We start from the raw sequence: 18,660 nt of genomic DNA on the forward strand, positions 1-18,660 counted from the left end.
ATAGAGAAGAAAAGGAAGGCATGCATACAAAGCTGCATGTTTCAGTGAAAAGCATGCATTTAACCAATCTATTTAAACTGCTGCAAACCTGAGTGTAGATATCTTGAACTGTGTAGTTGATTGGGGGTTTTTTTGTTTTTTTGTTTTGGTTTTTAAAGTACTGTTTGTTAAGTCACTAAAAAAACCTGAATAATCAAAGTCAGAAGTTTATGCCTGTAAAACAGTTTCACTTCAATTTCATGAAATACACACATTACTACTGATAGTGATGCTGACTTTATTGATCTATCATCTTCTGCTCTACTCTACAATCACTTGAGAACACTAAGAAGCAATATACTTTATACACTGAATTGAGGGAATAAGGCAATTTATCCTCCCAGCTACACACCTTTTCTATCCCACAGCTGAAAAATGATCCAATAAACATCACTGCTGTAGCTTCAAAACCTAGCATACGTATACAACAAAGCAGAGCAGTCTCCTTATGGAAACTTCAATAGATTACTTTTTATTACTTCAAACTGGTTTTGCATTACTTGCAAACTCCCTTTTACTCTTGTTTCTGTCTTCTGTCCTAAAATATCCCCACCCTCTGAAAACCAGTGTCGGCTTCTCTTTGTGGGCCCTCAGAATTTTTCTAGAGCTTACCTTCCATCTTATGCCGTGGTAATAATGCCTTTATGGATGAAAAGCAGTAAACTGCCAAAACAGATCATGGGTGTACAGGATATTATAATCCATTACGCAGCACTGCACTCTTCCATTATAACAGAAGTTCTTCTAAGGGACCAAGGTTTAGTGTGAACCCAGTGCTACAGTGAAATACTTTCTCTTAATTTTCTTTCACTCCTCAATAACCTCCTTCACTTCTTGAGAACAAAAGAAATGCCTCCTGTCTGGAGGAATAATCCAGCTGCAGGTCTTGAGCAACGAAACAAGTTTTATTTCTAGGAATGCCCAAGTCACTTCTAAATAGTTCATTCTGCCATAGCAAGAAGCAGCAAAATCTCCCTAACTACTGAACTAAAGGAGAGTTACTAATTTACATTAAATTTCAGCAAATTTCAAGTATTTGGGATAATGACAACTCTAAGAGCTGGTACATTCTCCAGCACTGTGGTTCTTTTAATTAATTCCAAAAGCAATACCCTAACCAAAAATTATAAATTATCTGGCTACAGGCAGGAAGCACCAGACCCTAGAAATGAAGTGTGAGATCCTAACCCTCCACTTATCCAACTATATGAACTCACAAATCACAAAATCTCCCCCACTGTCAAAAATTAAAACAACATACACATCTATTTCTGAACAGATATTACTTTTAGATAAAATTAGAAACCTACTGATGTTAATTTTGAATAGTTTTAAAAGCTTTTTCAATTTTGAGTTGAATTTTAATTAATAAACACTGTTGAGCTATCTACCTGCTGTCTCCAACAGCACCGCTTTCATTAGTGGGGACCAAGTTTCATTCTATTAAGTAGTATACCATGACATTTTTATATTTTTCTTTTTCAGAACATGAGGAAAAGAATATTGTATAACTGGGACTAACCTCAAAAGAAATCCCACTGATCAGACAGAAATGTTATGCCCCTACAGCATTAAAGATACCCAGATGCAAGACACTGAGGATGTCACCCACCTACTTACAAGGGAAGTATAAATCTGTATTTTCTCTCTCATACCTTGGCAGCTGCCAGACCACCTGAGCCCCCACCAATGACAATGAGATCATAGTCATAGGAATGTGGCACCAGCGTATACCCGTTCATTTCCAACAGTTTCTGAGGCTTGCCTTCCTTATGTGCCTGAACAGAGAAAACAAGAAGGATTAGGGAACACTGAAAACACTCCCCACAGTGCTCAACAATTAGTATTTTCAGCAGCAAATATTGTGACAAGGGAACATACGTGCATCTGAATTTTCTAAGCTCTGATTTTAATTAACTTCTAAAAATTTCATCTTCTTAATCTGTCCTTGAATAGCTCGGTACATATTAGATACTGAGCTATGAATTTTCTTGTTTGTTGGAGCCCTGGGTTTTCTTGCAGAGCTTAGTTTTCAACATCAATGCAACTCCAGTGATTCCTCATACTCTGTACTCCAGGATGAGATACACACTTAATGACACAGGCATTCCATTAATTTATTTTATTCTTTTCATCTGCCCTAGACTTTCCTAATTAGTGTTTTTCCCCTCCTCCTGCATATATTAGTATGAAAATATAACAATCATAAACAACATCATAATAATCTGCAATTACCAGCCTTACTAACTGAATGAACAGAACTGGAAGAAAACAATTTCTGAAAACTACAGCTTTGTAACATGCCTGTGTATATTATTGCTTTGGTTTAGCAATCTAGCTAACTTTGGTGTTAAATGGATCAAGTGTGATCACTACACTTTCACACAAGAATTTTGAGGGTTTTTTTAATCAGATGACTACTACCACAGGAAAATGACCTGTAAGTCCTAAAATGCATTTTGACAGCTGCATGCCATAAAGAACACTGCATTGTCTTCATATACTCTCCCTAAAATGATCCTTTGTACTTAATTTGCAAAGCTCCAATTTATCAGGGCTTCAGACCTTCAAGCCTTTGGAGTTGCTGGCGAAATTCTCAGTGCCCCTGAAACCACAGGACAAGGTCTACAGTGAGTAAAAATCAGATTCCTCAGCTGATGTATATCAGCGAGTATCAACTAAAGTAATGACAAAATTTTTAAGACCAAAAAAGTAAATAAACCCATACTCAGGCACTTTACAAATTTGCTCGCTTTTATTCAAGTGCTTCTATCTGGCTAACTAGGTAGGACTTGAAACAGTACTATGGGAATAGTCAAGGCAAATAAAAGGAAAGAAAAAGAACAAAAGAAGTTTCCCTTCTCTCTTCATCTTAATTTTGTTTTGCACTAAGCTGTCCTTTGTGCTTAACCCATTCTACTGTTGCCTTCCTCTGAGGCCAGAATATTCCCTCTCTCTGTATGTATAACTGTGTCTACCCTAGAGACTGCTACCAAAACAACCACACCACCACCAAAAGACCTCTATACCTCCAGCCAATTACACAGCAATGTCAGCAGAAATTCAGACTGTGCATATGTCTGTACAAAGTTACATTTTAATACTATTTCATAATCCTGGGTAGCATGTTAATAGTAGAAAAAAAACCTAGAAACCACCTGTGGCTGTTGTGAAGACATCCAAAAATATCTCATCTTCCTTCCTCTTCTCCTCCTGCTCTGCCACCCCAGTACATACCCCTACCACTGAATCTAGTTTGCACTTGGTTCCCCTTTTTTCTATTTTTCTAACACAGCCATTGGCCAGGCTCAAACTTCCTACTGTAATCACAGTAACAGTGAAAAAGGAGCATATTTTGTCTTATGATATACATATGCACTTCATTTGTATTTAGGGATATCAAATTGGAGAAAGCATGCCATACTTCCAAAGCACACCTTGTTTGCTCAGTGGCAACAGGATGGTGTGAAGCTTAAGGGCAGGCTAACTCCCACACAGTCATCAGACCCAGCTACCAAGAACGGTATCTGTATGATGCATATAAAGAAACCACAATACCTACTCATGATATTTGCTTAGATCACTACTTATATCACGCTACTTTTTTTTTCTTAAAAAAAAATGCTCTATGTTTTCACATGCATTAAGACACTTTGGCTTTTACTCCCTAGCGTTTGATTCATTTTTCATTAGTTCTCCATAACCATCCTTCATGAAAACATATTAAAAGTTTAGATCAGACAAAGCAGATCACAACTTTCCCCTCTGAAACCACCTCCTAGAACCATGCTCCAAAGTGGCCAGGATCTTCACAAGCTCTGCATCCCATTTACCAAGGGAACTTATTCATGACCATGATCCCACCCTGAGAACAGATCTCCTCCTCCATTCTTCTCCCAAGAACTACAATTTTTTAAAAGAAAGCCTACATTCTCATGTCAAATGTCAAAACTGAATTATAGACTTTAAAACATATCTCCCCCCTACCTTTAAAGTTTTTTCATGATCTCCTATTTGCTTCTCCTGTACAAAAACAACTGTCGGTGAAGTTTCTGCTGTTACCTCGCACTGCCCTTCTTCCTGCTTCTGTGGTCCCTCTGTGAAATAAAGAATAAAATAACGTAGTATCTGGAGAGACGTCCTTTATGAAGGCTGCAATCCTCAAGCGAAATTGTCTGGGGGAGTGGCCTGGCGGCTTCATCGCTTCCTCATCAGCAGCATGCCTGTCTCAGGGGAGCCTTCCTGAGGCGACTGGTGAGTCATCTGCAACGTTAGGATGACTTGCTATATTCTCCTCTTTAATAAAATCCCGTACAAGAGTTGGCTGGGATTTCAGTACTTTTTGCCAATCTAGCAATATGCTTGGAACAAAGTAAGGAAATAAGATTTGATGTGGCTAAGCCTGAAACTTCAGTCTTAAAGGAAAATTAAGACTTCTATCTTTCTTGCCCAGTAGGTGATTTTCTTATGCTGATGTGCTGTCATTTTTTTCAGTCTTGTACTTTTGTAACTGAATTAATATTTTCATTTTTCTCCTGCAGTTAGTTCCCTGGAGACTTCTTTCAGTTAAATTTATCAATATAATTGGTTTTTCCAAGAAAATCTCCCCCCAAATAATTTCTACCATGTGGTATTGCTCATACTATGAAATCCTCTAAAGAAATGTATTCAAAAGTCTGGAAAGGATCTGTTTCCCCACTGGTCATATATATATGTGTATATATATATATATATAGTTAGTTATCTCCAATAGAAAAGGTTAAGCTTATTAGTGGAAAGGAAAAATTAACATCTTTTTACATGGTGATACTTTATTTGATGTGGCATGGAAAAAGAAAAAATAAGAAAATCTAATACTCAATTGGAATTCATTATCAGCTCTGCCTTCCTCCACATAACTCTGAGTTACGTTAAGCTTAATTTCCAATAAATGGGTCAGTACACACTACCGTTTGTACTTAATCACACACATACTTTGTACTGCACATCCAGCATTAATTAGCAAACTCTGACACATGCACATACTTAGACAAACAGCCATACTGAATGCGTATACATTCCTTGGGCGATGAGGCCACAACCCTGAAGAGCAATCACACACACACACACAAATGCAAAAAGGCAGTCATTGAAAATTGGTTTGTAATCTTGCCATCTCTGATTTTTTTCTCTGAAACTTTGTGATAAAATTCCTTTGTTTCACAATGATATTGGGAAGAGTACTTTGCTGAAGTTGGTAAAGGGGTTTAAAGATCAGAATTTTTACACCACAGTTAATAGTAGTATTAGTGATGGATAATACTGAGCCTATTCTAGCTTGGGGAAGGAAGGCAGGAATTAGCCTGTATATATAAAAAGAAAAGCAAAACCACAGGTTTTGAATACTGGTCACGATCTTAACACAAGAGAATTTTTTTCTTCAATATATTATCAAAGCTACAGCCCTGCATGTACCTGAAGAAGCTGAAGGCTTACATTTTATTCCTATAACAAGTTTGAACAACCTCAGGAATGTTCACCTAAAACCATACCTTCAATGAGATAAAAATCTAGTCGTTAGACAACACAGGCACTTCTATAAACATCTCTAATTATTTTCAGGTAGATCTGTGCTAGAGGTGCCTAGCTTTAGCAATAGCCTGAAAACCTAAAGGCAACGGTAACCTCTGGCAGAGACTTGAAAGAGGCAGCACGCAGGCGGCTGCTGCCAGGGGCCTCTCCCTCCTTGGTTTGGGCAACCTGCCACAGGCAGGATGACAAAGCAGAAAGTGCTCTGCATGTCACGTGTTTGCTTTCCATAAAATTCCATTCATTAACGGCAATTACAGTAACCCACAGTCCTGGTGAATTGATACTTTCCAGAAATCAACCAGCAGATAACCTTTTTGCAGACTGAGACTGCTAAGGGAGAACCTGGACCATGGAGCTGCTCTAGATAATTCTCAGAGACGTAGCAGTGAGGATGAGCCTCTGCCTGTAAGCATCAGTGTTACTTCAGCAAGTCTGTAGCAACTCACCAGCCACTGCAGGAAGATCCCGTGAGGCTCCAACCCAGCACTACCACCATCTTTGGTTTTTGTCAGGATGGTGCCTGTTGAGTGCTACCTCCCCTGTGACCTGCCAAGTGCTCCTTGATGTGTGGTGAACTAATCTAACAAATCATGACTGTCCAAACGGGACAAGTGTACTCTCTTCCACTACACTGGTTTTCTTCTTCTTGCTGTCTGCATAGCTGGCACCAGCCCTGGCAACCAACAGACCTTACACGAGCTGAATCAACTCACTAACCTAGGGAAAACTAACCGAGGAGAAGAAAAGATGTGGACAGTTACCCACCAGCCTGACAAGCTCAGCCATCTCAGGGAACAGTCCCATGAGCACCATGGCTGGTGCCAGGCAGAAGGCATAATCATACAGACCAGCAACGAGGAAGAGGAGACAGGAACGCTTCTCTCACTGGTACCAGCAAAACCACCATTTTGCTCAGCAGCTTGTTAAACCAGCAAGACCCCCCCACCTTTTTAGCTTTTACCTGAATCCATTTCTGAAGCAGACTACACCAAGCCTCACGGCCACTTCTTGAGCAGGCAAGGAGAAAAACAAACCCCACAACCAAAAAAAGAGTGACACAACTATGGTATTTTTAATCAATACCCTTCCTTATTGTGAGCAAACGTCCTCACAAACCAAAGTCCTCCCTGGAACTGAGGCCTCTGAACTTTTGATTGTTGGTTGTGTAACTTCTGGCGGGGGTAAAAAAAGGCACAACTAGTTGCAGAAGGCCTTGACCAGGCAGGAACACAACCAGCCCAACATAACAGCCTGGACCAGCTTCATAAACAAAACTGCTCCAGGATAAGAATCGCCTTACTCTGCAAAAGCATCCACCCAGGGATCCAAAGGGCTGCCAAGGCAGGAGGTGGTGACCCACAGAAAGCACTGGCCCTTCAGCTGCTTGGCATGAAGGTCTGTAAGCAGTGCTTCAAGGCAAAGGTCTTCGCTGATTGACCTAGATTTTCTGTATCACACAAGAGGACATTACCAACAAGAACGAACTTCACATATTTGACAATGTAATTAAGAAATAGCTGCCTCTACTCCAGCAGTTCAGAAGACACCTCTGATCTTGTAACATTTATGAACGAGCATGTAACTTGCTTTACAGCCTTATCTTCAGGCATCTGAGACATACAGGCTATTTCATATGACAATGAACCTTACGCTCAAGTGAGCTTTTTAGGTGGAGAAATGTTCAGCTTTTCCTCCTCCTAGATTTGCTCATTTCTGAGCAAATGTGAACTTTCAACACAGGTCACTACCTCCTCCATTGTGTAAACTCAGACATTTGGAAATGATGGTAAGAGAGCCATTATATCATCCAGATCACGACAAGTGAAAACACCCAAGCCTTTAAAATACATGCCTCCAGTCTGGATCGTGCCACAGATCCATGCTGAGCGGCTGCCTTGCGCTCAGCTGAACTGACAAAACTGTGAAGGAACGGAAACCTGGGGCTTTGCTGGTATGCACAGCTTTTGCTTTACCTATTAAACTGTCTTTATCTCAACCCTCAAGTCTTCTCACTTCTACCCTTCTGATTCTCCCCCTCATCCTACCGGGGGCAGGGAGGCAGTGAGCAGCTGTGTGGTGCTCAGCTGCCAACTGGGGTTAAACCATGACACTCGCTCTCAAATTCAAAACCCACCAAGCTTCAAGACTGACAAGTAAAAGAGTAAAAGTACATGCCTGAGAAATCGGAAGTTTTCTGAACTATGTTATTGCTTATATTTATTCAGTGTGTTGCTGCCAAGTTCTTTAGTTTTCACTGTATTCTTAATCTGCTTTCCTTATCTAAGAGCTTAAGACTTCTTCCACTTAAATAAAGCATAGCTTGAATGGGATCAACATCAAGACAGAATGTTGAATGACAGCTTTGCACTTAGTTGAAACAGGGTACCGAAACAGAAACCAGGGGACTCCACTTTGGCACAGTTTCTGTCAACAGTCATGGGCTGTAGTCCGCAGTGTTACTCTGAAACACCTATCCCCTGCATGAAAACCCCAACCATTTGAATATAAAAGGCATCTAAAACCATTTTAATACATGGCAAAACATGTGGATACAAATTTTCTCCTAGGAAGTTTTCAACTGAAGTGTTAAGATAGAGGAGAAAAACCTCAGCAAATCAAACGCAGTTAACATATGAAAAAGGTAGAAAATGACAGAAAGCTTCCCAGTGCTGTTTTCTCAAAGGACAATAAAAACCTACCCAGAACTTTTCATCTAACCTCTACATAATAGGGCAGAAATTACAGAACAAAGACAAGCCAAAGACAAAATACTGATGGAGGAATGACAAATGCCAGATCAAATGAAAGACAAACTCCCAAGTGACATCTATCTAAGGGCCTGATTCAAAGCTCTCTATACCCAATGGAAAAGCTCCCACCCAAACAAAGGCCTTAAGTGACAAAATACACCCCTTTCAGCTCAGTTTTCTATTAAACATCTGAGGACTGACTCAGCAACATCCTCCAATCTACTTTTCACTCCAGATGGGTCAGTACTGTGTTTTGAGGGCTGCCATCAACCCCTGTTGCACCAAGAATGAGAAAAGTTGCTGATGTAGAGCAAGAAGCTCAACACTAACATACCTCCTTCTCAGCCCCTACACAGCCAGGCACTCAAGCTCATATAGCCTGTCACAACCTGATAGTCTGCAAAAGGGGCTCTGAAACTGGCTTCAGTTCCTAGTTCCTAGCAAAACAAGTAATTCCTACTTCCAGGCATTATTTTTTTTTTCCTTTTGCTTTTCTACTTATCCATGCAGCTACCACAAAAGTCCAACCATAACACAAAAAAGTACTTTTACTGATTTCAACAGGAACATCATTGTACTCCTTGGCTTGTTATGAAGAGTCCTACAAGACGTGTTTCTGCCATAATAATTATGGAACTTGAAACCCCACTCCAAGACGACCCAGGCCTTCTCACAGACTTTCCTAGTAGTGTTCTCACCACCAAAGTCCTTAGCAGTATCAGACAGCTGACACTTGCCCTAAAAAGTCTTCAGCCATTACTCTTTCCTTATGTAATTGTTTACAGTAAACCATAAAAGAATTAGCCAGGTTGCTCTAATTAGCATTAATAGGGACATTTTCTTTGAGCATAACATCACATGCTGACCTCAAGTATTTCTAGAACATCTGCAATACAAACCCTACTGGCTTAAAGAGAACAAGCTGAATAAATTAAACACAGTTAAACTTCAGATTATCTCTTCCTCAGTAAAAAGGCAGGTAATGATAAATTAATTAGGTATCTTTGACCACTTCCATCTTCCATTTTATTTACTATGAACTAAATTAACTAAAACCATCAGTGTTCTATCAACATTGTTCTCACACCAATTCCAAAACACAGCAATGCACCAGCTACTAAGAAAATTAACTCTATCCCAGCTGAAACCAGGACACTAGGTTATGAAAAGCTTAATGTAATGCTTCCCTGCCCCTGGAACTGTACTAAAAGCTGTAACATCTTATATAAAAGGTTTATATGCCATCTTTATGGAAAACATCATCTTACAATAACTGGTAATTTTAACATGGATTTTTATCTATTCCCTTCATAAGTCACTGCTGCTTTTGTATTTACCCATATTGGTACAATTCTTTGTATAATGCAAATCAAAACAAAGGAAGCTGATTTCTGGTAGGTGTCATCCTCACAGTGCCATCCATATTGGCCCATGCTTCATTTGGGATGACCTGAAAAAACTGAGCTTTCTTATTTTTTTCTTGAAATTCCTGCAGCCAACACAAACTTGTGGCTCCCACTAACTGTGATTAATACTCTCATGCTACCTTTTTTTTTTTTTTCCTGGTCGTTAAATAAACAGCTCTCTGACAAGAGGAGGAAGTATTACCAGCCACACTTGAAGAAGTGTGGCACCTGAGGCACAGAGAGGTGAAACAGTATCAGCAGGACTGGAACAGGATCTGCTGGTGCTGGTGCCATTCATTAGTCCCTACTGCCATCAGCCATGCCTTTATCGTCTCTACCACAGCTAAAGCTGTTTATTCATTCCCACACACCTCGTTGTAACCAGAGTTGCATGAGTCACAGAGAACATAAAAAAAAATAATAATGATGGTAGAAAGCAGCTCATATAGATTTTTTGTCAAACAAGCCAGTATTAAAAGTGGACATGGTTAAAGGACAACAAGCTTTTTGCAGGCAATCTCCCAGAATGTATGTGAAGTGTAAGGCAGGTATGCACTGTGGGAAAGATTTGGATACTTGTCTCAGAAGCCCGAGCAGGGCTTTTTTAAAGGAAGTGGGAACACTTACTTTAGTCCAGAGTGATCAAAGTTTCTTGTCTCTGAAAAACAAACCAACTTGGGTAGAACAATTTAATCCTGCTTGTAGCAGCCCAGCAAACAATGGCAGCATTTCTACGAGATGAATGAAGCAGGATAGCCAAACAGGTCACTGCCCTCCAAACTGTCTTGCCACCTAAGTGATACAACAAACTAATCTGATGCATACAGGTTCTGACAAAGGTCTAGCTGGAAACAGTTGTGAAAGATGGGTGAAAACAGTAAATACATTACACTTTTGTAAACTGCAATTACAGAGACAAGCTTGCTTTGTGTCAGGCTGTGCAAACAGTGGAGGGTTAAGGAAGTCTAACAAGTTTCTTCCCATCACATTGGGGATGCAATGCAAGGACACAGGAGGGGTGGCTGTACCAAACACTTCTTAACCAAGCAGCTCACTCAACAAGTAAAAACTGGCAATGTTGCTAGAAGATTAAATGAGATGATATCTCAGTTCACTACATAAAACATTTCATTAGCAGATTCCTAAGAAAGCTAAGACTAAGCTAGACTAAGTTACTATACTTTCTATGGAAATAGTAGCATTTGCATGCTTTACTTACCTCCTCCTTTCAACCTTTGTATCTCTTTATGCAAATAAAAGTGCTGTGTCAGATAGCACAGTAACAGCCAAAAATACAGGAGGTCACACATTTCCACAGGGTTTACCAGAAATGAGTCCAAACTACATACTCAACAGTACAAGGCACAAAGACTAAATATAGAAGAGGCCGTATGCTAAGTAAAACAACAGCTGTCGCTTTATGGAAGTAAAATACAAGGTAAAACCAAATTGAAGATGAGGAAAAAGAGGTGGTGTCAAATATAGCTTGGCAAGCTAGAGGATGGCTTTGTGAGGAAGACCTATAATGTGACACCACATTCAGAAAAGGCAGTTACTGAAAAATCTGCATGAGAAAAACATGAACAAGCACTGGAAAAGAATTTCACAGGAAATACATGAATCACAACGCTACAGCTGCATTACAACAGGCAAGTATCAAAAACCAGATATCAAAAACAGAGGAGGAATCGAATATAAAATTTTCTCAGGAGACAGCAGTGGCAAAGTGCACTCACTTCAAACCAGTGGAAAAAGGAGGATAAGCTACCAATCCAGCATACTGCATAAACTTCAGTGCACGATTTTACCTGGTATTTGGTTTGTTATCTACAAACACAACCAAAACCATAGCAAGACACCGTACCAAAGGATATCCAAGGTGGGCTTAATGGAGGAACAACCCTGAGACAGGAACAAGCAGTGAAGTTTATCTCCAAGGAAGACTTGAAAATAGAGAAATCATAACAATGGACTAAAAAGGGGACCACTACCACACACTGTGAGGACCAAGCACTGTTCTCGTTCACAACAGAAATCAAGGGGATGGCCTAACTGTTAACAGAGGTACAGAAAGAACACAGGAAACCCTGACGCCACCTCCAGGAGACAAGTCCGCTCTACGCTTCTCCACAAGACTGCTATGACACATCTGTTATTGTTAAACCTGAGCAGTTCACGTGTAAATTATATGGTCAAGACATCTGCAGGAAATACTGCAAAAATAAAAATATTTGGGGCCTCATTACTCAAGACACTCACCACACATAAATGTCAATGCAACTTAATCACCATCCGTGTTTGTACTCCAGCACCGCAGCAGGACCACTGAAGTGGATCCCCTGTTACTGTCTCAGTTATGCTACTATATTCAGAGGCTCTCATATCAGCACTAAAAGTGAGAAGCAATGTTTTTAACAATACTTTGTTAATTCACTTTGTAGAACCCAACCCAAATTTCATTTCAAGTGAAACAGAACAAGATCTTAAAAAGATTGGTCAGGATGAGCTTGGTACAATGCTCTGGGTGATGCTCTGTTTGTGTTGAGAAAGGAATGTACTCTGAATAATAAGAAAAGTACTCTGAATAAGACAAGGTTCCACTGACGAAGTTAAAGGAATGTACCACTGACAATGTTAAAGGAATGTGCTCTGAATAATTAGAAAAGATAAGGTGGGCACCTGAAGGAGAGAAGGAAACCATAAGTCAGGAAATCGTTGAACAAAGAAAATTGAAAGGTTTATTCCACCTAGAACCCACCTATTATGAATGGAATGATTGGGTGTCAAAATCAAATTAATATGTATGTAAAGATGTTGTAATCTCTCACAAAAACTGTATAAAATACCTAACTTTTCACTGAAAACTTTGGAGCTACTTTGTCTGGTGTGAATCAGCTAGCTCCCCAACACTGCACAAAATAAATACTTTTCCTACTTAAAGACAAAATTATTCTCTGAGCAGTTAGTCTGTGCCGTTTTGGCATCACAAGTCTGCTACAACTTTCCAGGTCCACCAGTGAGCATGTGCCATGTCCGCAATGCCCAGTCCTGAAAGGAGCCAAGCAAGTTCAATTTACATGAAAGTCAAACCTAACTGAAAACACAGTTGCCCATAAAATTCAACTAGCATGAGGATCTGGGGGGAAAAAAAGCAGCACCTGAGGCAATAGCAAGGTATTTTTCCCACAGAAAAAAAATTATGTTTTATAAAGAAAAATCTGCAACCCAGGCTATCTTAATTCTGAGATGTGCTAGTTTAGCCCCTTATTGTATTGCTTTGATTTTTCTCATTAATCCTTTCTGCAGGAAAATGCATGTTTATAAGATAGAAAACTAAAGCAGTGCAGAGCAAAATTAACGAAAAAAATCAGGAAAAGCATTATCTTCTAAGTTATTTCCAATTTTCATACCTTTACCACCCAAAAATGTCATAAATATTGCACATGCAAAATGCAAGTGTTGAAGTAAATGGAATGCTATTTGAAGATTATAGGATAACCTTTTTGAAAGCATAAGCTAAGGACAAAAGAATGTATTTAATAGCTATGTAACATGAAATATACATAATCACTTTATCTTACCATTTTTACTTTTTCCTGTTCTAGCCACCATACTCCTTGCCAGTTTTGCTCATTGCCAGCTTGCTACTGTTTGCTTTTTTAAACATCCTTAGATCTTACAGCAAATTAACTCTGAATTTATTATTCCCATTGACAAAATCATGGAACGGTGGGAATAGATCCAGAGAGTAATTAAGAAAATCTTGCAGCTAGGAATGGCCCAATTTCTTCCTCCTACGACACACGTAAGTTTAAATCTGACTTGTCCAAGAGACGTATGTTGGTATTTAAAAAGCCCTACTGCCCGGTATGACTACCTATAGAAAGGGGTTAATTGAAGATTGTTCCTGCTTTAAGAGTCAGTTAAACAACGAGTAATCAGCTTATTTGAATTACGTTTCAGTTTTAAAGTAAGTTATCTATCTCTATTTACATTACTGTAATTATTTGTTTTAATCTTCTATTTAACCTCTTCAACAGCACCTGTAACTCCCCTCATCTCTTGTCCCTAATGGGTATTAAAAACTTTGACTTGCTCCTTCAGGAAATGGACGCTGAGTTTCAGGTAATAATCCACTGGTATGCGACCATCCCAGAAGCAAAACTGCCTAGAAGCTGAAATACAAACCTTAATGTCACAGTTTCAACCCACTTTCCTGTAGAATTACTTTAAGATGCTGCCAGAGTTGTCAAATGCGCAGCAGGGAATAGTAATGTCTTAAACTGAAAAACCAAAGATACAGCAGAACATATAAAGAACTTACTGTTTGGGCTTCATTTTAAGTCATTTAGCCTAAATGAGTCAGCTTCACAAGGCTGAAAAAGCTCGTTAAGATGCAGGCTTCACTTCTGAGTTTGTGTCAGCAGACACATCATTGTCCAGAGGAATGAGGTTTGGGTATAACCCCATAGCAGTTTACTCTGCCCCACACTCTGCTACCACACCAGCCTAGCTTTTAGTACATCTGATTTAAAGCTGTATCAGGTATTTTGAAATTATAACGTGGTTTGTGGCAGCATTAGGTAATGGAAATGCTGTGAGTTAACCCTAACTGGTCTCAGGGCACTGCACTGCCCTGAAAGTACAAGGGCAACTGGACTCTCTTCACAGTGGTTTGAGTTTTCTTTTTTCCCCAGAGTTTCCTGTTAGGGTCAAGGAACATTGCATGCTTCCAATGTCAGGCTTTTGACTCAGGCTAGAGGATTTTATGTTGGTGTAACTGAAAGATACTAAGCAATATGGACCCATAACAATAAGCTTATTTCATTAGTTTTAACTCTTAGAAACCTCATCTTCGTACTTGCTAACTCCTGCTGTGCTCCCGCCTTGCGTAAATTCTTACTGCATAGGCATCTTTATTCTTCGTTTGCCAAGCTTCTGACAATTTCCATTCTGCGTAAGACAAACTACTGTATAATACCATAAAGCTACCAAGCGGTTTTAGCTTCAATGTTCTCAAATTATTGCATGCATAAAAATATCTTTACAAATAGACCACTTTCCCAAGGATTTGGTAAAGCTGAAAACACTCCTTCAGTAGTAATGTTCAGTGAAATACTACATCCTAAGAGCACTTTCTGATTTATGCAGAACCACTGTACAGTGCCAGATGTAAGCATAGGTTAATTTTCAGGCATTCATCACTTCAAGATCATTATTTCTCCTTTTTTGTCTGGTTTTATAGGTCTGGTGAGAGCATGGTTTGCACTATGTCCAAGGAGCACCAGAGACCGAAGTCCTGACCCTAAAGAAGTACAGAGCAGACAGCCGAAATGCACCTTTCCCCGCTGCTGTTGCAGCAACATACCAGAACCCTGGTAAACAGAAATTACTTCCATGGACCAGAGGGCCATGCAGCTCCCATCGAACTCCAGCTCTTTCTCCCTGCTGAGCTCACGCTAAGCCGCAGCCTCCCTTCAGGCAGCAGCTTGCGCCCCAGGGACCTGCTCCCCACACCACTGCCCACAGGGCCAGGGTCCCGCATCTCCCCTGGCTCCCGGGAGCGAGGGGATGCAGACAGCCCTGCCCAGCCCCGCTGCCACCTGTGCTGGCCTCAGTCAGTTGGGAGAAAAGCTGAGCATCAGAGGCTGTGTTTGGGAACACGTAACTAACAAGACACGGTCAGATCTGTGGTCACACCAGCTGAAGGCACGATGAAGTTGTTCTGCAGCAGGTGCTCGGTACTCCCATACCCAGAGGACCCACCTGAAGGTGCCCGGCCAGCGGCTGCACCCTGCTCTGACATCCTGGGTGTTTTACCAGGAAACCAAAGTCATTTTCATGGAATCACGGAATGGGTTGGGCTGGAAGGGACCTTAAAGATCACCTAGTTCCAATTCCCCTGCCACAGGCAGGGACACCTTCCACTCAACCAGGTTGCTCCAAGCCACATCAAACCTGGCCTTGAACGCTTCCAGGGATGGGGCATCCACAGCTTCTCTGGGAAACCTGTTCCAGTGCCTCATCACCCTCACAGTATAGCATTTCTTCTGAATACCTAAGCTAACTCTGTCCTCCTTCAGTGTGAAACCATTCTCCCATGTCCCGTCGCTATAGACCCTATATTTCCTTCGACCGCCCTCCCGCCCCACCGCGCTCAGAGCCCACCGCCCCGGCGCTCGGGGCCACCACGCAGGTGCGGGGCCACCACGCAGGTGCCGGGCCGACCGGCCACCTACCTGCCGGCCGCCGCCGCTCTGGGCCGCCGCCGGGCGCCTGCCGCACCGCTTTGCTCTTCCGCGGGGCGCTGCCCATGGCGCGGCTCAGCGCGCAGCCCCGCAGCCCCGCGGCCGCGCAGCCCCCCCGCCCCGGCAGCGCCCCCTCGCGCTCGCGGCCGCCCCGCCCCCAACGCCCGGCTCGGTCGCGATGGCGACAGACGCGGGCGCGCACCCAGCCCGGGGCTGGCGCGACCCCTGGCGGACCCGGCGACGCGCTGGGCCCGGGCGGCCGGGCGGGGGGCGGCCTGGCACGGCGGGTGGGAGCGGGCGAGGGCCAGGCCGCGGCTCTGCCCGCCTTGCTCTCGCTTCTTCCGCGGGGCGCGCAGCGGCGGGGGCGGCGCGGTCCGGGGCGAGGGGCTGCGGCCGCCGGGTGCTGCCTGCGGGGCCGCTTCCCGTCGAGGGCGGGGGCCTGGACCCCGGCGGGGCCGCGGCGCTGCCGGGGGCGGGTCGCTGCCGGCTCCCACCGCCGAGCGGGCCCGCCGGCCGCCATCCGGGGGTGCTGGCGTTAGAAAAGCGTTCAGGAGGTGCTTGAGAAATACGTTTTTTGCACAGTTCATGGCTCATACTATGGAATCTCCCTATATAAAGAAGACCAGGACCCGCTGAGAAATTAATTGTGAGGCTGAAAGTCTGATGGGGCTCATCACACTGCGCCCCTCCGGGCTCCGGACGTGGCTTGTCATCATTATCTTACCGCCTGCACAGGTCGTGGCCCCATAGTGGTGGCTTCACCCGACCCTGTGACAGGAGGGGTGCCTGCCAAGAAGGATTTCTGGCATAAATCAAGGAGACAGACAGGGCAAGATGAAAGCCATGACCCTACAAACCACCAACAGACCCGCACACAGGTGACTGCTGTTACTGTCACCTCCAATTTGAGCTTTCTTTACTCTTTATGTGGAAACATGTGACTTGTTACACCAAACGCGGCAATTTATCCGATCCGTATTCTCACAACAAACGCAGACATTTGTTTGAAAGGTTTTAAAAGGACACCGAGCCAATCGTTGACATTTTTGGTGGATGGATCTTCTTTTTAGTTGCACAGATTGACTGCCAGGCTATATGTGGAGCGAGCGTGAATGTGCTGTAACGCTAATGCACAGCAACAAAGTGCATCCTATAGATGCGGGAGCTCTTAATCCAGTTCTTCACATGACCGTTGGGTTGCTCTGTGGTCCTGCAGAAGTCACTCATGATAAGTGTCCCCCAGTGTAAAATGTAAATGTCACAGAATCACAGAACAGACAGGATTGGAAGGGACCTCTGGAGATCTAGTCCCAGCCCCTGCTAAAGCAGGTTCACCTACAGCAGGTTGCACAGAGTCGTGACCAGGTGGATTTTGAATGTCTCCAGAGAAGGAGACTGCACAGCCTCTCCGGGCAGCCTGTCCCAGTGCTCTAACTCCCTCGAAGTAAGGAAGTTTTCCTCACATTCAGATGGAACTTCCTGTGCTGCAGTTTGTGCCTGTTGCCCCTTGTCCTGTCACTGGGCGCTGCTGAGAAGAGCCTGGCCCCAGCTCTTGACACTCGCCCTTAAGATATTTGTAGCCATTGATAAGATCCCCTCTCAGTCTTCTTCAGGCTAAACAGGCCTCTCAGCCTTTCCTCATAAGGGAGATGCTCCAGTCCCCTAATTACCTTGGCAGCCCTCTGCTGGACCCTCCCCAGCAGTTCCCTGTCTCTCTGGAACTGGGGAGCCCAGCACTGGGCACGGCACTCCAGGTGCGGCCCCACCAGGGCAGAGCAGAGGGGCAGGATCACCTCCCTCACCTGCTGGCCACGCTCCTCTGATGCACCCCAAGGTCCCACTGGCCACCTTGGCCACACGGGCACACGGCTGGCTCGTGGGCAACTTGCTGTCCACCAGGACTCCCAGGTCCTTCTCCGCAGAGCTGCCTCCCAGCTGGTCAGCACCAGCCTGGTGCGTGGGGCTGTTCCTCCCTGGGGGCAGGACCCTACACTTGCCTTTGGTGAACTCCATCAGGTTCCTCTCCTCCCAACTCTCCTGCCTCTCCAGGTCTCGCTGAATGGCAGTGCAGCCTTCTGGTGTATCAGCCATTCCTCCCTGCTTTGTATCACCAGCATGTCATGTCTTTTTATCCTATAATGCCTACAGAGTTGTGATTATCTTACTAACCCTTTTAGTCCAGGACCCCAACCACATTGGCACTCAGTACTCTGCCACAAAAGTAACAATGAGCAACAGCAAAGGACCAAAAGAAAGGAAGAGACACAACAGGATAACTTTGAGTCTTGTGGTGTAAGAGGCATTGCCTCCCTGTCCTCAACCTTTTTGTATAGAGGACTTCAGAAGTTCCCATTTCTGTTGCTGTTACTCTTCTGCTCTGCAGTGGTATCTCCAGTGTCAGCTGGGGTTTCTAATAAAAAAAACCCGAACAACTAAGCTTACGACTCTAAGTAGAAAAAAGTCTCTGAACTCACTGTGGGAATGATCACTGTGATTTTAGAAATTATGTCTTCAATATAGGTATCTATAATAGCAAAAGTTATTATGATAATGAGGGTAATAATTGTTATGGGCATACAGGGATTACTATAGCTTCAGAAATAAAGTTATTAAAATAATTTGCTGAACAGGCTTGGGGAAGGAACT

General features: G+C 43.0%; 1 protein-coding gene across 2 annotated transcripts in view; it reads right to left on the reverse strand.

Moving 5' to 3' along the window:
- TXNRD1 (thioredoxin reductase 1) overlaps positions 1-18,660 on the reverse strand; it is a 47,718-nt gene that overhangs the window by 24,274 nt on the left and 4,784 nt on the right. Inside the window, exons 1-3 of one of the 2 annotated variants that reach the window (XM_037389141.1) lie at positions 4,027-4,304; positions 2,605-2,644; positions 1,695-1,817 (exon numbers count right to left, since the gene is read on the reverse strand). In XM_037389141.1, the coding sequence (XP_037245038.1) occupies positions 1,695-1,781 (87 nt within the window). In that variant the 5' untranslated portion in view covers positions 1,782-1,817; positions 2,605-2,644; positions 4,027-4,304. Of the gene's footprint in view, positions 1-1,694; positions 1,818-2,604; positions 2,645-4,026; positions 4,305-18,660 lie in introns of those variants that run through there. The other variant, XM_037389140.1, reaches the window with a different exon arrangement.

The sequence above is a fragment of the Falco rusticolus genome, chromosome 5 (assembly GCF_015220075.1).
Source record: "Falco rusticolus isolate bFalRus1 chromosome 5, bFalRus1.pri, whole genome shotgun sequence".
Classification (NCBI taxonomy): Eukaryota; Metazoa; Chordata; class Aves; order Falconiformes; family Falconidae; genus Falco; species Falco rusticolus.